Source organism: Gopherus flavomarginatus, chromosome 19 (assembly GCF_025201925.1).
Source record: "Gopherus flavomarginatus isolate rGopFla2 chromosome 19, rGopFla2.mat.asm, whole genome shotgun sequence".
NCBI lineage: Eukaryota > Metazoa > Chordata > Testudines > Testudinidae > Gopherus > Gopherus flavomarginatus.
The window spans coordinates 5,680,855-5,702,713 of NC_066635.1; the positions used below are offsets into that span (position 1 = coordinate 5,680,855).

Genomic DNA, 21,859 nt, shown 5'->3' on the forward strand with positions numbered 1-21,859 from the left:
GGAACACAGGTCTGATCGACTTCATTAAAGCCTGTCATTTCACACTGCTTGTGTATGTCTGGCAGCTCTATCAGTCTTTTATGCACAAATCGAATCATGCAGAGTATTGCCAATCTGTTGTTCATGCCTTCCTGAGAGCTGTGGAAAAATCAAGGGCAGGTGGTAAAATGCCAGACCCTTGCTGGGCTTTAGCTAGAAAATAAAAGGTTCTTATTGATCTCGCAGCTTTTTAGAGATAGTGGAGCTAAAGTGTCTTTCTTTCTCTGTGGCAAGAGATATGGGGACGTGCCAGCTCTGATATTAGATGATCTCTTTTCGAGATACGTTTTGGTTTTTGTTCTGTCCCGAGTTTCACATGAATGTTGATGTTTACTTGGAGACACTGTGTCCCTGCTGTGTGAATGGCTCTGTCCTTTACAAGGCATAAGGAGAGCTCCTACCTTCTGTTAGCTGATGTTGAGAAAGCTGTGAAGATGTTAGATTCTGCTGTTTAGTTCCACTTACAGGATCTGATCTTTCACCAGAAGTTAACAAGCCTGCTCCATCCACCACCTGGACATGAAGAAACCATTTTGGTAAACAAACCTTCTGCTATTGCGCGTGACTTGAAACGGTGGTTACTCAGAACTATTTCTAAAACATTTTAACCTGAGTGCTGCACAAAATTAAATGAAAACAGGAAAAACCCTAGAGGACAGCAGCAAATGGGGCATTTTAATAAATGGCTTGAACCAGCCCAGAGACTACTAATGAAAACAGCTTCCCTGCCATCCCTCAGTACCCAGAATAACCCAGCTGATTGCAAGGAGGGTGCATTGGGATGGCAAAGCCCTGGGGTGTGAGTTAAGCCCTGCAGCCCCTATGGTCACCAGACACTCTCCAAGGTAGCATCACAACAATGACTGAGCTGCCTGATGCATGCAATACTGTTGGCTAGACTCAACTCAGGCTTCGCCAGCAGAGAGAATGTGGGCGTAAGGAGTGACAGCAGTGGAGGGGAGAGATTTATTCATAAGAATGCATTGAATTGACTTAGAACAGCATGTGTAACTTACAGGGTTGGCAGGGAGGTTGTTGGGATTGTGTTTATCTGTTGTTTTCATCAGGTTGTGTGTACTTAGGCGGGCTTCGTACATGCTTGTCTTCTAAGAGTGGGCAGGGTGATCTTTAGGGGGCATTTTTGCAGCTATTGAGAACTTAACCTTGGTTACACCCTTTTATTAATACTGCAGTTACACTGATTCACCAACCTCCTTTGACTAGGCATGGGAGTGTTGGAGATTCATGCCTCTTCATGGCCGTCTTTTTACTCCAAAACTCAGGAGTTGTGTCCAATCTGCATTAATAGATTCTAAAGCCGGAAAGGACCATTATGATCATCTCGTCTGACTTCCTGTATAGCACACCATAGGACTTCCCCAAAATAATTCCTATTTGAACTCAAGCGGATCTTTTAGACAAATATCCAATCTTGATTTTAAAATGGCTAGTGTCAGAGAATCCTTAACAGCCCTGGGTAAATTGAACCAACGGTTAAGTACCCTCACTATTAAAAAATTTCATTTTATTTCCAACCTAAATTTGTCTAGCTTCAGATTCCAGCCATTAGATGTCATGCTTTTGTCTCCTTGATTGATGAGCCCATTTTTAATTTTTTGTTCCCCATGTAGGTACTCACAGACCGTCAAATACAGATTAGAAGAGATATCAGTTTCCTATTCAAAAAGTCCAGCTTATCCCTGCTTCCTGCAATGTGAAATTGAGTGGGTGTGTTGCAGCGAAGTTGCTAGCCAGGAATTGTGTTTGTTACATTGTTTCTGGTTTTGGGTACAAACCAACATTTACTAACAAGCTCTTACTCTTAGATCTGGTGGTGCTTTAACCGTTGAAAAGAAACGCTGACTGGAAGTTCTCATTTAAACGAGTATATATTTGTAATTAAACAAAAGAGCAGCAGCAAGCTAAAAAAGGCATCTCTCCCTGCAGCATGTTATCTCTTGTGTGCAGTGGTGCAGCCAGCTGGCTGCAAACCTTTATCTTAACTCATTCATGTTTTCATTAGGACAAAAGAGTTTTTCTCTTCTTTTGATGAGACACAAGAATATAGAGCAGATGCCATTTTCTGCGGATGGAATGTTTAATTTCCAATAGGAAATCCTCATTTCCAGTGTGTTCCCCGCCCCCCAGGAGTGTGTGTGTGTGTGTGTGTGTGTGTGTGTGTGTGTGTAAAAAAAGTCCTCCTCCCGAATGACACAAACAGCCATTGAGATGGCTTTTTATTGCGGATCTGTAATCAGCTTCCTCCTAGCCGCACAGGCAAATATTAATCATTCCAACAGGATGCTGCATAGAGTAATAACTCGATCTCGGGCCTGCTGATTGCCTGGTAATTGATATAGGCTTGGGATGTGTGTTTCTAACAGTTGAGATCCCCCTCGTTAGGATGATGTTTGACTGGAAATTACAGGGCGATCCTGCTGGAAGCAGATATTTTTTCTTAGAATAACATCTCGTTATGGAAAAGTCATGGGGCAGTCAGAGATTGTAAGTTTTCAGAGGCCATGACATTATCACAGCAATCCATCAGAGGGGAGTGTGGGCGTGTATGTAGATGTGCATATCATTTTATGCACACACATGTAGATACCCCTCGGATGCTGTAGTCTGGGCATCTAAACATTTTAAGATTTTGTGCGTTCATTACAAGGCACTAGTCCAACGTGCTTTTGGAAAGGTTTATAACTGCATCCTGTCAGTTTATTCATGAGCTTTTCTGTGGCAGTCATCACTAGCTTCTCCGCTCCTCAGCCAGGATGTGCTTCTGCTCCTTCCACAAGTAGGCACAGAGAGACATTGAGGTTTGCTCATTGTATCACAGGGCTCTGAACAGACCCCAGGTTGTCTCCCAGCCCTGACCCTCAACACAAGAAAGGCCTTGCTCCCTGTTTGCCGTGAATTTCCTTTTGTGATGCTTAGCACAACCATGATTAGAATAAATATAACACTCCAGGGGCTCCCTGTTTAGTTATGCTTACACCTAGCCTTGCTCAGCCTTCTGGATCCTGTTCCTACACTGATGACTTTGAGCCAGCTCAGTTCAGGAAAGGCGTGTCATCTCTTCTAGTCACCTCATTTTACTGAAGCAGGATTTTTGTTTAGAATAACACATTTACTGACTTAGGTGGAATTGTGCTATTTTCTGACATGGCAAATCACTGGGGTTGATAGCTACTCTTAACAAGACATGCTGACATTGTTAACGAAGCCACAGCAGTAGGTAGCTGATCCGGCCTGGCCCTGATTACGAGGTTCTTTGAACACTCGTAATAGCTACTGGTTTAGATTTCAAGCAACGTATATTTTTAAAAGTTTACCTTAGGGTGACCAGATGTCCTGATTTTATAGGGACAGTCCTGATTTTTGGGTCTTTTTCGTATATAGGCTCCTATTACACCCCTTCCCCCCCCACCCCCAATGACCTGTCCCGATTTTTCACACTTGCTGTCTGGTCACCGTGGTTTACCTGTTCATGTTAATGACAGCCCAGGATGATGTGCTTCTAGTGAACTCCTTCTTGTATGCACGGGATGTTGGTACTGAATTTTCTTCTTAGGTTTCAAATTATGCGTAAAGTGAGGGGCTGATTACCAGTCTTTTCAGTATTTCCGTCTGCACAATAGCTTGGCTTTTGGCTTTTTGCTCTGATTTGGCAATTAATAACTAAACCACAAGGTAGCAGCACTGTACTAAAGAAACATGAACTCCATCTGCTCTGTTGCTAGCTCTCTTGGGGTTCATAACACTGAGCTGGTCGACTCTTTTCAGCAATATAAACGTTAAGGGAAAGAGGATGTCCACACCCATCCTTTCATTATTTGGGTCCAACACCATTGTTCTCTCCTTGATTCTGTGGCTCCCTTTGATGACTCTTAATCTGTGGAATCACTGTTCTCTGCGGAGATCTTCTCAAAATTCAATTTGTACCGAGTTAGCATCTCCTCCCATTACTTCATGCCCCCAGGTTTTTAGTATTGAACACTAGTTCAGTGTTGCAACATCTCTTCTCTTTAGTCTTTAGTAAGCCTTAATGAGCATCTCCAATTAAAATGCAGTTCTGCTCTGTAGAGTGACTGAGAATAGCAGAGCAGAGTTCCATTTTCATATCCTATTGGGTCAATTTACAAGGGAAAAGGTGTTTTCCTGTGGGTCCTACAAACTCAACCTGGGTTCTGAGGCTGAAGCTGAGTTCTTCCCTAATGCACCATCCCCGGGCCAAGTCAGGCTGCCAGCAATACCTGTGAAACCCAGCCATCTTCAATCTATGGCCTTAGTGACATCTCTGAGAGCCCGTTATCTTCACCCCACCTTCACTTTATTTCCACCCACGTCACCCCATTGTCTTCAGGGGAATTTTGGTGTTGATACCCGCAAAGGAAGAGAATTCAGCTCGTGTTCTGAGTTGCACTGGTTCTCTGCATGGTTAAGAGAAATAAGAGGCAGTAACAATTTTGAGTCCCTGAAGTCAGAAAATCTGAGAGTAGAAGGGAGAGCAATCTGTGCAAACGCCTAGATTCTTTTTGCTAGTCTCTGTACATGGGTGAATAACAAATTATTTTTGTTAGTAGAAAACCAGACTGGCCAGTGCTAATGCAGTACAAAGGCTGAATGGCTCTGACCGACGGCAAGATTGTAAAATCCAAATATATGTGTGGTGAGGAAGGGAAGTCTGGATATGGGGTTGGTGTACCACAATTTGGCTGATGGGAGGAAGCTGTCGGGTGGGTGGTACCAAATAGAGACAATTTCCTTCCTCCCAGACACTGATTTTGGTTGCTAATCTCATCTCCATTTCACTGCCTATGAATGCAGGTTCTTTAGAGATCAAGTAATCCAGGAGTTGTACTAGTCCTTCAGAAACTCCTGTGTTCTGAGGAGTATAAATAGTGGTGGTAAAGCTAAATCTCCATTGCCCATCTTTGTTGGGGAGGCTGATTTGTCCCATTTTTGTGGGAAAAGAATTTTGCCGCTGACATAGGAAGCTGCTCTGTACGTGAGTCTGTTTGCAGTGGCCGACTCTTATTTCTCCAGCCAGGTGAACTGGGTTCATGTTTCTGAGTGGGACTGTCCTTCCGAAGAACAGGAACAAATGAGCGTCAGTTGGAAAGGAGGATGAGAGAACTGTTTCCGCTCTGGGCGATTTATCGTGTTAATACCACCCACAGACTGCCCAGTGAATCAGTCTGGGTTGAGCCGAGATTACGCCCAACTAATCAGTAAACTCGCCAAACCCCAGGTCACGTGATTAGACACTTCCTTGTGCCTGTGACTTTCCTGCAGCATTAACAGCATGTGCCCTGGGGACGCTGTTATATCCAGCTCTGACGACCAGAGCTGGTTTGGGCTGAGAAGCCCATCATATGGATTGATTGGAAACCCTCGGGCAGCCCAGGGTTCCCACCACCCCTCAGTTAGGTACAAACCTGCTTAAGATGGACTAGGTCTCCTTACTTTCCCCGGTCTCTCTTGCTGCCCCTGTTGCCCCCTTGGTTATTCTCTCTGCTGAGGTCAGACCTAAAGCAGATGCATTTGGTTTTGTTGAATGATCTCCCGGAGGGAGTGCAAGAGGGTCCTTAACCCAGCCTTCTCCTATTGGGTTGGGGTAGCTGTACATCCTCTTAAGAGACTCTATCTTGAGACATGAAAACTGATTCTATTCATTTGGAAAGAGAGACTAGTTAGAACTGGCTAATATGCTCTTATCTCCCCTCCTCCCCCCCCCCAATATTTATTCTTGGGCGTGGGGGGTTATTCCTTTCACTAGTAATTTTCATGTACTAAAGCTGAGCGCTGGAATGCTCATTAAGAAAATATGCATGACCACTGACCCTACGCAAATATGCACAGTCACTGACTCCATGGCTACTGACCCCACATTCATGTTTGATCACGTCTTTGCAATGAGACTAGCAATGCAGTTCGCCTCTGCATGCTGTGCCTCATCTGTCCCGTTTGGGCCAAAGGAGAGTTGTCCAATCGTGTTCTAAGCAGCTGAGGACAAAGGGACTGCCAGATCGAGATGGAACTTGAGAGAACTGTTGGTGTGGGAAAACTAAGGGAAACTCCCTGGGGCATGGAGAATATAGAGGCCTTTGCTGATATAGTAGGATTCACTTATTTGCTGTTTTCTATCCACCAAGCTCCTGACCCCGTTCATGATAAGTGAGCAAGACAAATAGGCCTGCAGATGAATCTCTCTTAGGTTTTCCTTTTTGTGCTTTCCCCTCAGGTGGGACTGGTCATGCCCAAACTTAAAGAAACAATTCCTTACCGGGAAAATGGCCAGCAGCTGTGGGCTTTATATCCCATCGCTATCTTACATTTTTCCTATAGCACCCATTGCCACGTAGCCTCAAAGCACCGTACACAAATCATATACCTTTGTCAAGCAGTGTAACCTTTACTGCATCGTGTATCATTCAGAGAGCCAAAGCAGAGACGAGTGATTGGGGGAGTATGGTTACTACTGAGCAGGAGTGTTTAGGTTATGATGTGTTTAATTTAGAAGGCCCAAAAAACTGAGAAACTAGCCGCTTAGTTGTGTTGCATTTTACTTAAACAGGGATGTGTGCAGTGGGTGGGGAGCACGGATCGTAGCAGATGCTGTATATTTATAAAGGTTAACTGCCAAAATTCAGCTGTGCAGCCGTCATAGCACAGTCTCCTTTCTATTACTGAGCAATAATATAACACCTGCTACAAGATGCTTCTAATTTCCCAGGTGTTGGACTGTTTATCTGAATGGATCATTCCAAGATCTTGAATATCAATCGGTGCTCTGACTCTGAGGCGGCTTGACAGAACGGCATTTTTTCAGCTGCTGTTTGCTGGCTATACCTGAAGTGTGCACTGGTCAGAAAATGTGACCTTTCCTTCAGCTTCTAGGCTCCGTCCCCCAGCAGTATTTTCTACATGGCTGCCCCGACCTAGCTTGGTTGGGTTATGAGAGTTTGGACAGTGTCCGATATTTCTGTTTTAAGTGGTAACGTGCCTGTGCGAGGACAGTGATGATTGTTTTGCCACTGGATGGCACCAGAGACAGCAACTACAAAGGAGATTTCAAAGAGCCTCTTTGGGAAGGTGGTGAGACAAACCCTGGTAGGAGGAGATGAATACTTGAGTGAGTAGGATTGGACATTCTTTTTGGGGTGGAGGTGGGGGGATGAAACGACACTAAACAGGGAGTCTCACAGCAGCGCAGGCTACCCCAGCAGTCTAGCAGAGCTCTGTGTTCCCTGCACGATGTGCTCACAGCCACGCCAGAGAAGCAAACAGTTCACAGTGTTGAGGTCGGCGTGTGCGTCCCCAGCTAGTTTCTCTGCTGCCTGCAAAGAGCAGTTCATCAAGCAGAGTTTAAAGCTAGAGCGAATCTTGCTTCTCATTCCGCTGCCAAAGCCCCCTCATTCCCCAGAGGGAGATGAGAAGGAGCAGGATCTTTTAGTTTGACAAAAAGCAGCAGGCTAGCGCTGCCTGGAGGAAAGGGGAAAGACTTTAAAAAATAAGTGTGCTCCAGTATGCCTGCTGAAATCTAGGGACCTCTTCCTTCTCTCCCCTAAAACCCATCCCACCGCACAAAAGACGTGTGCTCCGGCATGCCTGCTGAAATCCAGCATCATTTTTCTTTCTCCCCCCAATTCTCCACCCAAAAAACCAATTCTATTGCCATAAAGAGCAAGTTAGAGGATATTTAATGGTTTAAAAAGAAAAAGTGGAAAGCCATTTTCAGGACTGGATTAAATACTGATCACTTATATAGCACTTAACCCCCGAGCAGGTCAGGCATTCATGCACCCATACCTCTGAAGGGAAAAAGGAAGTGGAGGACCGTGACTTCCCCGATGCTCCAGAGGGAATCTGTGTCATTGTTAAGGTTGGAGCTTGGGACTTACTAGTTTTCAATCCTGTGCGCAGACCGGGGCAGTGCCTGTTCCATTCACCCAGCAGGGACAGTACTTGGCATTTAGCTAGAGGTGACCTGCGCCCATCACATAAATAAACTGGATAAAGGGCCCTGTGGCCCTAATCTGAGCTATCTGGTTCGGCCACTTGCGTCATTTAACTTGAACATATCTTAAACTGTTGTGCGGGAGGCAAATTGCAATGTTGAGGTGAGTTGTTGCTCGACTGAGTGTGAGCAGAAGATCCTAAAGCACCTGTGAGTGTGGTGTTGGTGCTAAAGCCACTCTAGTGTAAATACCGTGGATCTTATTCTCCAAGGATCTGTACGCTTGCTCTGATACTGAAAGGCTGCTTCCCCCATCTCCCAACCGAAAAGTCAAATTGCATCTGAGGCTGTAGGAATGATCTTTCAGATACGTGTCCGTGCAAATGCCCATAGCCTCCCAGCTGGGTGTCTCTGTAATGAAACAAACGCACTGTATATGCCCCATACGCAGCTTGAAAATGCCAACAGCTCCCTCCATCCTGGGAAGTATCATGTGGGGAGAGGCTGCTGTACATCCAAGATCAGAGTGGGGTGCGGGAGCCGGGCTTTGAGGACAGCCTCCTTAGTGAGCATTAGTTGCTTCACTCTGCATATAAACCCACCAGCCACATCTCTCTGGGGCTCCTTAATCTGTTCACCTGCTTTTCTCAGTTTTCTTCCTCGTTTTAATGGGCTAGTAAGTGGAAGATTCCTGTTTTAAGCAGCAGAACATTACACTTCATTAGCTGCATTACACACTTGGTTTAATTTCCAATTAGCCTTAGATAATAACAAAGTAATCTGATTGCTCATTCTGGTGAGCATCCTGTCTCCCCTCCTGGTTTACCTCCACTCCTGCCCCTTTCCATGGAGGTTAGTAGAGAAAGACCCACTCTCTTCCCACCCAGCCACCTCCTGCTCCCTTGTTAATATATTTCACTCTGCCATTTGCATTGAGCTGTGTGGCTGAGCTGCCAGAAGGGATCATTCACAAACGCAGCACAGCTGCTTAATGCAGATTTCTCCAGGGCCTGGTGGAGCCTGTTAGTTTAGCTACAGAGAATGTTTCTCACTAGCACTGTAATGCATCATATATGTTTATAATGTTAAATACATTGTAATAGCCTCCAGCATGGGATTTTTGAAGGCATCTCAGTGATTTAAGTGTCCAGATCCCACTGAAACTTCATTTGAGTGCCCAACTCCGTGGGAGAATCCTAGCCTAAATGCAGAATTATCACTGTTCAGCCAGACTGTGTTATAAACTACACTTGCTACAACTGCCTTTGAATGGTATTTAAATGTGACATTTACCAAAAGCCAGGTGAGAGGTGAAATCAGCCAGTTTGTGATAGTGATTCATGCCAGGGGTTTTGTCTGGGATTGGTAAAGCAGAGACTGAAGCCCCCAAGATACTTTGGGGGTAGGTATCAAATCTGACCCAGGCCCAGCATTAGTCCTTGTTGTGCCGTGTGATTTATCATGGAAGGGTAAGTCCTGAAACAGGGCAGGAGTCTTACTTCATGCCATTGGGGGGTGCATGGTTTGGGATGTATAAATAAATGAGCTAGTGTCATGATTGAGCAGGGAATCCTACGAGGCTGTTGGTTAGATCAGAGTGGCATTGGCAACTGTCAGTCAGCATGGAGGAGCCTCTCTTGGTTAGCGATGGAAGAATCACTCAACTAAGGAAATCAATCTGTAGGGTTTTTTTTTTTTTTTTAAAGCACTCAGCATTATGGCGTCTAGAGCTGAAATACAAAATAGCAAACGTACATGCATGTGTATGTCATTGTTCTGGAACACTGGTTCTGTAGCAACTGGTGACTGATGCTTTGTGAAATTTTCGCAGTGTTGTAAAATATTTGCAATATTCATGTCCTTTTCAGAGCAGTGTACAGGGAGACCTAAAGAAACCATCCAGAGGAGCAGCAGACTTTTATAGAGGTGGTTCTGTAACCAAAGGTCAAACAATTTAGTACTAGAAACCTGGGGGACACAATTAGCAGATGAACATTAGATGTGGGTTTCCCTGTGTATGATGTGCATTATTGTATTCCATTTTTATATCTCTAATGAAAATATTTAGCTCTTATATGGCACTTTTCATCAGTAGTTCCCAAAGTGTAACCCACACACCTCCTGGGTATGGTGTTCTGTCCCATCTAGTGACACCAAGACCGAGAGAGAGATTGAATCTGCCCTACAGCCATAGCTAACAGCCATATGGCTTTTAGCTCATGCAGTGAGGCTCATGCATTTAGCTCCAGAGGTCCCAGGTTTGATCCCACCCGCTGATGACCGGGCCCGTCAGTGTTACAAAAGCACCTGATGGGAAGGTCAGCATCATCTCCAGTTTACGGAGTTTTATATAGTTTGCTATTGGATAGTTCTATGTGTTGAACTCAGACTTACAGCTCCATAGCACCCAATGTGCATTTTCAGCGACAGAAGCTTTTTTATTGATATATTGGGTAGCTGTTCTGTATTAAGAATCTTCATATGACGCCAGGTTAGGATATACAGCTCCTGAATTCCCAGATTACATGTGAGAGGGAAGGTCTTGTGATCTGAGCATGGAACTAAGGGCTTGTTACTGCCCAGCAAGCCAGGCTGTGAATCACCAGGCAATAATGTCCCACATGAACACTGCTACTAAAAGTCTGTGCATGTGTTTTGGTTACCACCACGTGTAATGTACTGCAATATTTTCAGTAACTAGATCCTGTACAGCACTTGGTAGACAAATGATTGTAGTGGGAAGGACTTGTAATCAAGGACGGTTCTTGTCTGTTAGACAGCCAGTTGGGAGAATCACCTGCTTCAAAATCTGCATGTTGCCTCCTTTCAAACGGCATTCCTCGGCAGATCCTTGCCATGTGATAGTTTTCATTTCTTAGTAAGTGCTTTTCACATAGGAAGAACGTTTTGTAGACATTCTAGTGCCAGCCAAACAGCTCAGACTGAGGATTACAAGGACGCGGCAAACTCTGATCAACAAAGAACAAAGTTAAACATCTCTCCTCGTTGGAAGCGAGAGAGGCTGGCCTCAACCGAAGTTAAGGTCAGGAAGATCCTGTCGATCTGAATAGATGTTTGAAGCCTGTAGCTTGCTGGGGTATTTTGCCCACCTGACCCACACCACTGGTGCTCTGTGTGCTGACATCTTTCTTGGCTGCATACCCAGAATTAGTATTGCAAAAGGCAGTGCTTGTAGAAAGGCCACGTTCCTTTGGACAGCACTGATAGGCCACACCTTTAGCCTCTCTCTACCTCACCCATCTTTTACATGTCCTCTGTGGACATGATGCTCTCTGCGCCATCTGCTCTGTTGTGGCCCCCTATTGGTCTCATGCTTTATCTGCAGTGGTCTCCTAACAGCAATGCAGTTTTCCCCCCTCTCCTTCCTCCCTCAGATACCCAGAGTGTTTTAGGAGGGACTCTAACTTTGGGCAGCCCAGGAAGAGCAACTTGCAAGATTGCATTGAAACTTCGGGTCTCCTGTGAGCTACCACTGCACTGTCGGCTTAACATGGGTCTCTGAAGGGTTTGGTGACAGCTACTGACCATAGGCCATGATATCGAGGCAAAGTCTCAGACATGGCCCAGCTGCATAACATGTGCTCAGCCAAGTTAATCCCTCGCGTCCTGAGTGACACGCTAACCATGAATGCCTCTCCTCTTCCCTTCCTCTCCTAGGTGGTGGCTAATGCGGTGGCTGCCTTGTCAGAGATCAGCGAGTCGCATCCCAACAGTAACTTGCTGGATCTAAACCCGCAGAACATTAACAAGCTGCTGACGGCCCTGAACGAATGCACCGAATGGGGCCAGATCTTCATTCTGGACTGTCTGTCTAACTACAACCCCAAGGATGACCGTGAGGCTCAGAGGTACATGCGCTGGCTCACACCTTCATGTGTGGCTAGTGGCCTTTCCGAAGTAAAAGTTCTGATGGATTCGCCACAGTGTCCCATCACCTGTCTGAGGGTGGGAGCTTGCTGCAATGGGCTATGATACAGGCCTCGAATAGCAGAAATAGACTTCAAATAAAACAGCTTGAAAAGCCGTGAGAGTTTGATATTCCAGGTGTTGCACACATAAGAATCCATTGGGATCTGCTACTAAGCTGCACAGATCCCACCTCTCAGCTCATCATGGTTCCTTTAAAGGGCTAGACTTTTCATAGCAAACCAATGGTGGTATTGCAATTGGCGCATGCACTTTGCACAACTCAGAAGCTGGTAGGACTACGCCTCTTAAAGGAGTCGTAGAGAAAAAATTGGACTCTGTGCCCTTTTTTTTTTGCTCTTTGTATGTAAAGAGGGTCCTGAATTTTTTTTGTTTTCTTTGTATAAAACAGCTTGTTTTCTCACATTATTTCAGGTTCTATCTAGGCTGGAAAATTCAATGGTTCCAAGAAAATTAGTCTAAGTTATGGCATCATGGGACTGACGATAAAGCTGAGGGATAAAATTGGGAAGGGATTTCTGCCACTGTTTAAAACTCACTGTTTTTGGGATCCCTCTTTAACTTCAGTGACTTCCATTGAGAAGAAAAGCTTGTGTTAGATTCATTATCCCCACCCAAGCCCTTCAGTTAAGATGTTAAGTCCTAGCAAACATGTGTTAGACCTTCCCTGGTCCTCCACCAAAGCCAGGAAAGACCAGTCTCTACATCCTGCACAGTAGGGGAAAAACAAGAAGGAAAAAGCACCGTTTAAAAAAAAAAAATGGCCTTCTGCTTTCTGTATCCTTCATAAAGAAGCTAAAAGGGCACAAGCTTAATGTATTTACGCAAGCCTGCTTTAATTTGCTGGGTTTTTTTCAGTGCTGCATTTTTGATGCAGAACAGATAATCCCCTAAAAAAAAATCTGTAGGATGAGTTTTCCCCTCATCCTTGATGTTTTAAGATTTCCTTGTCTTGTTTCAGAAAACAGGCTCTTAATCAGCTCTAGGAACCTGCAGAGCTCTCCAAGCACCAGGCCTGTGTTGTCCTAGCTTATCCCGAATAGGGCTGCCTATTGAACAGCTCTGAACATGCCTTGCTCACTCTTCATATTTGAATTCTCTAAAAGTCAGGGCGTGGAACTGGATGGAATATAAATGCAGTTACTGCCTTATATGGCGGTTGGCATTTCTGATATCTGATTGCAAGGGATTACGTGCCAACCATGGGTTCCTGGGTCCTGTTGTGTTCATGAGAGGCCCCCTGTTCAGCTGAGAGTTTATGGGAGAAACTCAGAAATAATCTGAAAATCCATAGTCTTTTCTGTCTCTAGTATCTGTGAGCGGGTGACTCCCCGGCTGTCTCATGCCAACTCGGCCGTGGTGCTTTCTGCCGTGAAAGTCTTGATGAAGTTCCTGGAGCTCCTACCCAAAGAGTCCGACTATTACAACATGCTGCTGAAGAAACTGGCCCCTCCGCTGGTCACGCTGCTGTCTGGAGAGCCTGAAGTTCAGTATGTTGCCCTGAGAAACATCAACTTAATTGTGCAGAAAAGGTACAGGCCAGAGTGCCACTCTCGCTGGGTGTGGTGAAAGGGGATCTGGCTGAGTTAATCCATTCAGAAGTTTCTGTGTGTCCAGGTGTGCTAATTGTGAGGACCAAACCTCTAGCTCTGAGGAGTTTGTTGACTAGTCCTGTTTCCTGTATCCTTGAACTGGATACTGGAGTCATTGACTGTTTTTACAGCTGATTGGTTCTACCAGCATCACTGTTGTGTTTCTTCAGCCAGCCAAGATTTCTTGGGGAAGACGATTTGGGACATGCATTCCTTTTCTTCCCTTTCCCTGCCATAGAGATACAAAAGAGCCTTCCCTCGACTGTCCATCAAAGAATCTAAACCGGGAAAAGGGGACCAACATTTATTTTCTCAGCAGGTTTAAATACTGTGATCTCTTGATGATATTGAGAACATGGGATGGGTGTGGCACAGGAGCTGGTACACTTAAGGAAAGTGGCTGTATGTAGATACAGGTGTCTAGCCACTGAAGGAGAGAATCTGGTTGAGTAGGTGGCATTATGTGTTGGGAGGGTGTTATGTATGGGTGGAGGGTAGGTGGGGAAGTAGGCAGAGTTAAAGCGGCTTGAACCCAGCAGCATAAAAAATCAGAAGGCTTGGAGGTGAAAGATGTGTTTTAATTTGAAATGCAGTTCTAATATACTTGTGTGCAAATCACTGATAGGCGCCGATACCACTGTGTTCTTAGCAAAAGCTACGGTTGTTCTAAAAATCAGGTCATTGCTATTGAATGGAAAGTCATTGAGTTACCAGTCTGTGCAATTCTGTTGTGTGTATGTGTGTGTTCCCCAGGCCTGAGATCTTGAAGCAAGAAATCAAGGTATTCTTCGTGAAGTACAACGACCCCATCTATGTCAAACTGGAGAAGCTGGACATCATGATCCGTCTGGCATCCCAGGCAAACATTGCGCAGGTCAGTTACTCCAGCTGTGATCATATCCCTGACAGATGGTATATACCAGCTCCAGAGTGCAATGCCGTTAGGGAAGATTTATGCACAAATTAATACCTCTAAAAGTGTTCTCTGAACTGTTGTACAATAAACAGCAGCAAATCAGTGTTATCTCTGGCACAGTGTACGATCTGCTGTTACTTAATGGAGGGGTTGGAAATTCCTTAGTGCTTTACACGTTAATAGAGTTGTACAAACCTCACAACACACTTGTTAGGTAGGGGATACATTTTACAGACCGGAGTTGCAGAAACAAACAGAGCTGAAGTAACTTGCATGTGAGTTGCTGGCAGGGTCGAGGTTAGAACTTGTGACTTCCCATTCTATGCTGCTTCTGTCCTGTCATCTCAGTATCTGAAATTCCACCGTGGTCTATCCTTTCTCTCCTAGGGTGTGTTTCAAGCACTAGCCCTTCTTTGTTAACACAGAGCGATTTCAGTTGCTGCTGCTGTGCCATCCTGTTCCATTTATAACTAAATATTCTTGTTTAATGTGGCATCTTAAAATAGCTGTTTGTGTTGCACTTTGTGGGAAGTGATGGAGCAAGGCAGCCCCATGTCTGATTTGTGGGGCACATGGAAAATCCGTGGAAAACCAATTGCCAGGAATAGATATGTGTAGCTCTCCTCTTGGATTTTGGTCTGCAGATTCCTCACTGAATTTTGAAGTGCCTTCTACTAGATAATACAGCTGATTTTCAAGAGAGGCAGAGTAGTCTGGAGAAGCTGAGAACCTGGAACACTCAAGTCCCCTTCCCGGTTCGAAAGCCACGTTTATAAAGCAGGCAAAGCTCAATCACAGAGCTCAGTAATGGCTTAAAGTGGAAGCTACTGAGAGTAAACCCGTTGCTCCCCCTCAGATCCACTCTGTTTCCACCTGGGACAAGATACTTAATCTGTTCCTCAGTTTCCCCATTTGTGAAATGGGGATACTTGCCTCTGAGGTGTTTTGAGACGTAGCTGGTGTTGGTACAGCGCTTTGCAGAAGTACAGCTCTACGTATGCTGCTGCTCATTAAGCTATTGGCGCCACTGTTTGTTGTGGTGTGCAGGCTTATATAAAATATCATACACTGAAATACAAAAACTGCATTCATAAAGGTGCAAAGATTAGCTGCTCTGCCCACACATTGCCTCTGCTGTGTTTATTCGCTTGTTGCTCACCCACTTCAGGGCCCTCTTCCGCTGTCAGAGCAGTGAGCCCAGGTTCTTCAAACAAGTTTCCCATTTCGTGCTGTTTGTTTCTCACTTGCAACACTAATTACATTTGTGACATCACAATAAAATCCACGGCAGGTCCCTGATGTCACATATGGAAAACGATGTGAGACTTAAGCAGGAGTGGCTGAGCTGTGGGAACAAAAAGCTTTCTATGTCCCTAGGGCTAGTAAAATAAATAACCAGAAGGTTTGATTTTGGCAGAACTGTTTCTAAACCAAATGATCCTTCTGAGTCTTGTAAGATCCTGGCAATTCCTGGGGAGAACTCTTGCAGGGTTTCCCTATATTACATAGCAGTCAAGGCAAGGGGTAAAGTTGACTTTATTTTACATACAACCTTTTGTGTCTCAAGAAACAATCTTGTCTGCATAACAAGCTGTACTGCAATCTCCATACAGGATTGCTGGTGTCCCCCAGAGCTCTCAGAGCCAATAGATAAAGGGATTGGCAGCACTGGAGAAAAAAAATACTCTACGTACTGGGGAATAAGCCAGGACCTTACTACTTACCTCCCATTCCTTCCTGTACCTCCTTATAGACCCCACAGAAGCAGTGACTCCAATGTCCAAAATGGCTGGTTGGGTTGCCAAGAGTTTGGTATGGGCAGTTTGAGAATAACCCTTAACTTTCTTTCCTGTTGTACCCATTGGGCCCTGCTGGACTGATTGTCTCCTCCAAGCTGGTTCTTCGCTAAAAGTTGGTTGATGTAGCGGCTGCTTTTGGTGTTTAAGGACAGCGTTAACATAGTACGTGTGTCTAGAACTATGGATGGGCACATTTTAAATTAACCCAACTAAGCACTCTGAGCCCAGAATATTTAAAGCTCTCTGGGGATCAGTAGCTTCATTTAATTTTCCAGTACCTGAGCAGCGTGGCTAGGTAGAAATGGAGGAGGGGCAAATGGAAATGTTACTCAAATGACTCGTGTTTTGTTCGATGCTTTTCACAACAGGTCCTGGCGGAACTCAAGGAGTACGCTACCGAGGTGGATGTCGACTTTGTCCGCAAGGCTGTGCGAGCTATTGGACGATGTGCTATCAAGGTCGAGGCAAGTAGCCGACATTGATTTATTGGCTTTATTCATCACCACAATGTCTGAGCGCTTCAGAAATCTGAATGGATTTCTCCCCTTCAGCCTTGTGTGGTAGGAAAGGTTTCTTATCCCTATTTTTGAGATTCACTTGCCCCATGTCATACGTTTTGTGTGTGTGAGACAGAGTCTGGAGTGGAACTCTGATCTCCTGAGTCCCAGCTCAGTGCCTTAACCACAAGATTGTCCTCTTTCTCTCAGATCCCAGCCTGCTGGAAGGGTAGTGGGCAGATCCTTGTCCGATGTAAAGTGCCATTGGCTTCAGTGGAGCGATGACAGTTTACACCAGCTAAGAATGCCATAGTCGCTGTGAGCTGGATCTTTAAAGGAGAGGTCCTGTTTGTTGCATAAGGAATTCAGAGGACTCAATGCAATCAAGGAGTGGCTTGTGTCCTGGTTTCATTTGAATAGGACCTACGAAAAGTATTGGGGATTGTTTTTATTTTTTTCAGCATTGGAGTTGAAGTCAGTTGCAAAATGGAACACGCTCAAAATGACTGTCGAGTTGTCTAGTTTTAAAGATCTGTAAAACGTGGAGCTTTATTCGGATGTCTGTTAGTCTGACTCATGTGAATGGCTTTCCATGAACATTTGCAGTTATCCAGAATAACAGTGTAAAAGATCCCTTGTCAGTTCAACAGCCACCTACAAATGACAGTATTAAGGTGGTGTATTGATTTAACTTTTAAAGCAAATCTCGTTCTTCTGAAAGGTGCTAGACAGCTATCACTGTGAAGGCTTATAGTATAAGATTAGGTTTGTAGTTAGTGGTTTAGATAAGCCAGTGGGAAAAGCTGTGTGAACAGTCTCATTTCCCAAACGAGGCTGATTTAAATGGAAACAAGAGTATCCTCACAGGTTTTCACCACTTTGACTAACCGTTGCAAGTTTATATGTAGACAAGGCCTCAGACTGCTTCATCCATGTTCAGGATATATGGCCTTTGATCAGCCCTCTTATCCCCACCGCCTTGCTGTTCCCTGGTTCTTCTGGCTCAGATCAGTGCTGATAGAAAAATACATGTCCCTGCGATGGAGTTTCCTCCTCCATCTCTCAAAACTGCAATAGTGAGAGAAGAAGATCTGAGATTGAAAGAGCTGAGGCTGGTAGGCAGTTTGGACAAATTAGAGGTAGTACGTTTTGGGGGTAGACTTCTCAGCCAAATCCTTGACTAGTCCACTCCAGGCTTTTTAGAATCCCTCCAGGTTAGAATTTGGGCCACGTGTCCCTCCTTGATACTGAATGGATGTCGGCACATTCTCAAGGTATCTGGATGCCATAGGAGTCTCTCTCTCCCATTGGGTACTGCCATGCATGAGCAAAAGCTAACGACGTGCCAGCTAATTTGCAGTGGCAGTCCTTTACCATGTAACCATAGCCTCGTGTATCCTAGTCGGCTGAGTTAAACCTTGCTTTTAGCTTTAGCAGCCTTCCTTTGATGACGTTGCTTTTACTGATAGTTCTGTTTACGTCTAACAAGAATCAAATGTAAAAGGTAGCAAGTACAATGCAGCCTGCTACAGTGTAAAATGATGCTTTCATCTCTGGGTTAATCAGTACCTGTTCTCAGTGCCCCAGAGTTTACTCCAGGCTGTTTTCACTGTGTATGGGGACTAATGGAAGGCTCGCTGCACTCCCTCAGCCATCCAAGTGCTCAAGTTTCTGATGACTTAGAAATTTGCCTTTGACAGAGGGCACAGCCAGCGGGAGCTCATGATGAATGAGCGTTCACAGGGAACCACATCTCTGCCTTCAAGAATCCTGCCTTTCATCTAATTGTGTCTCCTCTAGAAGAGTTGGCTTGTGAATAAATTTGTATCTACTGTGACTCGAGACTTAGAGCCGTTGCTGTATCTGGCCAGGGTCTGGAGGTTTGCGTCTCAGCTGCAGGGCGAAAGGGAAGCACGCCGTCCACGGCTGTGATCAGAGGAGTACAAATGAAGCCTCAACATGGCTGCAAAGGCTTCGCTAGGCGTAAACTCGAGAGAGGGCTAAGAAGAGACAGCGTGAAAGTAGCAGAGCTGCAGCTAACGTAACAGGCACTAGGGACCGGCGGGAGGCAGGGAGAATGGGGTCATGTTATTAGTGGGGTTTGGTACAATCTAAGGAACCAGCAGCATTTTAACAAACCTTGCAGTCATAGGGCCTGTATTGTGCAGTTTGTAGGGCTCTGCAGAATTGTACTGGGTATCATTTGGTTTCTATATAGCACAGGCTTTTTTATTCACTTGTATCCCCCCAGGTGAAAACCCTGCCTGCTTTAGTGCTGGCTCCTATAACTGGCCAGTTTACAAAAAAAAATACATCCTTTAATAAAGTGTCCACCTGCAGGAACCTCTGAAATGCCCATCTTAAAAATAGCTAACCAGCCACAGGAGGGGCAGTGCATCTTGCCGTGGGGATTTGAGGACTGCTTCAGTGAACAAATCCCCTTCTGACCGCTCCCTTTCAATGGAGGCTCATGCTAAAAATCAATTGCACATATTTAAACAATGAATGTTGTCCCCTGCTTAACAGATTGCACTTCAGCGTTCAACGGGAAAGAATTACAAACATTAACGTGCTTTTCCTGTTAACTGTTTGCGTTTCTCAGCACTTGGACAATGACGAACTTCCCAAATCTGACCCATGTCTCTTTAAGATCATATAGTAAAAAATAGAAGAAGTCTTTGTTCCCAGAGAGTGAAGCTTTGGAACTTCCTCACATCCACCGGCAGGCAATGCAGGCGAGGGGGAATAGCCCAATCCTGCACAGCAACTTGGCTGGCAGAGATGGTATTTGGCCTGGGACCTTGCTGAGATCCCCAACCACTGCCTTGTGCTGAAGAGACAGCCCACAGGTCTGCCTGCATGAGATTTTGTAAATTGGTTGCACTGAAACTCTTCTGGTTGACAGGCCTCAAATGATGTTTTGTCAAGTGAGAGAAGAGATCGGAGCAGCCTGTAATCAAGGCAGACACCTTTAAATTACAAGAATTCAGATTGCTTTTCCCCTGCCATCTTAATAATGTGGTACATATCGAGCAATAATGAGGAGACCTAATGTGGTGAACAGAGGAGATTTGTATTCAGCATGTATCTGTCACTGGGAATTTCTAGGTCTTCTGCTTTCAGGGCAAGCCTGCAGAGATGGAATGAGGCAAATGGCATGGGTGAGACTCATTCTCTGCTTTGCCCAAGTCAGGGCTTTAGGTCAGGCTGAGGTTTGTTTTAGAGATTTATGCCCATTGTCAAACTGCTCTTCCAGTTTAATCCCCTTTTGTTCCTCTTCCACCCTCCCCCAGTGCTCTGACATTGTGTAGCTCACTCAAATCGCAAATCCACTTGCGTAAGTACTGCTTGTACCCTATACTGAATGCTTTATGAGTATATTTATGGGGGCTGCTTATGTACTGTCTTGAGCAATCTGTTCCTCACATTAATCACCTGCTGTGTAATGAGGCATCACATGCACTCCACTAGCGCCCAGTTGGCTATCCTCATTTCAGGCCCTCTGGTGTCTGAGCCACTTAGCTCTTTTGTGGCATCCTACTTCATGGTATCCCATTATCTCCTGTCTCATAATGAATACAGCTCTAGTTTCCAGGGTCTCCGTATGGCACAGAGAGCATTCTAGGGGCCAGTTCTTACCCCTTTTATGGAGTCTGAGTCTGGGGTTTGAAGCTAGTTATTGAGTAAGATGCACTGGCAATAGCTAATCTTCAGTAGGGTCCAGCAAACTCTTTCCAGTCCTGGGTCTGTCACTGCCCTTGAAGGGTTTGCTTTGTGCTACTAACCCAGCCCTAGCGATGGCTTTTTACTTCTTCTCTCCCCTCCCCGCCAACACATGCACAGCACACCCTCACCTTCTGCCAGCCCCTGTCCAAGCACCCCACTCATGTCTGAACAGTGATAAGCAACTCCTGCAGTGCATACGTAGTAGTCTGTTCTATATATTAGCCAGCAAGGGGATGGCATAAGTATCTCTGCAGATAGTATCTATTAATATAACTTCTGCCTGTATGCAGCATCAACCACCTGCTGGTACAGAATCATTTCAGCCATGACTTTGTCCTTTGGCAAGAGCTTGGGTCAAAGAACTGATATTTCTATTGAGTAAAGCGCTGAATTCCCTGTGATATATAGGCATGGATCAGCATATGGAGCGTGCTCCGGAAGTCCATACACATGTTCTGAACTGGTTACCATCCTTTGCTTGTGAGAATAGCTAAAGTACAGCCCCATTGTCTTGCCCCTGTTCCTGGTGCATTGCACGCCAGTTACATGCAGTGTGCTGGGCGGAAGTGCACCACAGGCTGTCCAGTTTCTTTGGCTTGTCTGAACTGCAGCTGTCGTCTGACTGTGCCGCGTCTCTCCTCTCCTCAGCAATCCGCAGAGCGCTGCGTGAGCACCCTGCTGGACCTCATCCAAACCAAGGTCAACTACGTTGTCCAAGAGGCCATTGTTGTCATCAGGGACATCTTCCGCAAGTATCCCAACAAGTATGTGCAAGTACTGCAGGTGTAATGTCATAATGGAAAACAACCTACGTTTTGCTTGGCGCAGCCTAGCTAGCAGCTCATATTGTTAGTATAACTGATTTTCATGCATGTGGTCCCCATCCCTCTGAACAGCAGCACCCATTCGGACTCTGGTACAAAGGGACTCTAATATTGGATTGTAAACAGATTGCTGTCTGATTTCACTATTGGTGTATGGGCAGGATGACTGGCACTGGTAAGAGGCTCATAAACACATTTCACTTTAAGAGATTCCAGGCAGAGGTACTGAATGAAATGCTTATCAGCTTTCCTACCACTTAGCGTTATCACAGGGTGGGCCAGTACCCCCTTCTAGCTCTTGTGTGTGAGGGGCTCTTGTCCATTCAGCTAGGGCATAATGCATCAGTAACTTTCAGCTGAGTCTCCAGGATAAGTTGGTACTAATGATTAACCTCCTCAAGTTTCTATGCCAGGTCCAGTTGTCAGTGCCAGGGTAGATGCCCTCCGCGCCATCAGGATGATCAGCAGAGTGTGGGAAAGCACTTACAGAATATTAAACCTAGGATCACATGCCAATGGCCTATGCCCCAGCTAACTCATTAGGGGCTGGGGGTT

General features: G+C 45.3%; 1 protein-coding gene across 3 annotated transcripts in view; it reads left to right on the plus strand.

Annotated features, from left to right (window-relative positions):
- AP2B1 (adaptor related protein complex 2 subunit beta 1) overlaps positions 1 to 21,859 on the plus strand; it is a 98,036-nt gene that overhangs the window by 17,006 nt on the left and 59,171 nt on the right. For all 3 annotated transcript variants that reach the window (XM_050928918.1, XM_050928920.1, XM_050928921.1), the window contains exons 6-10: positions 11,681 to 11,871; positions 13,261 to 13,482; positions 14,296 to 14,416; positions 16,626 to 16,721; positions 21,129 to 21,244. In XM_050928918.1, coding sequence (XP_050784875.1) covers positions 11,681 to 11,871; positions 13,261 to 13,482; positions 14,296 to 14,416; positions 16,626 to 16,721; positions 21,129 to 21,244 — 746 coding nt within the window. The remainder of the gene's footprint in view (positions 1 to 11,680; positions 11,872 to 13,260; positions 13,483 to 14,295; positions 14,417 to 16,625; positions 16,722 to 21,128; positions 21,245 to 21,859) is intronic.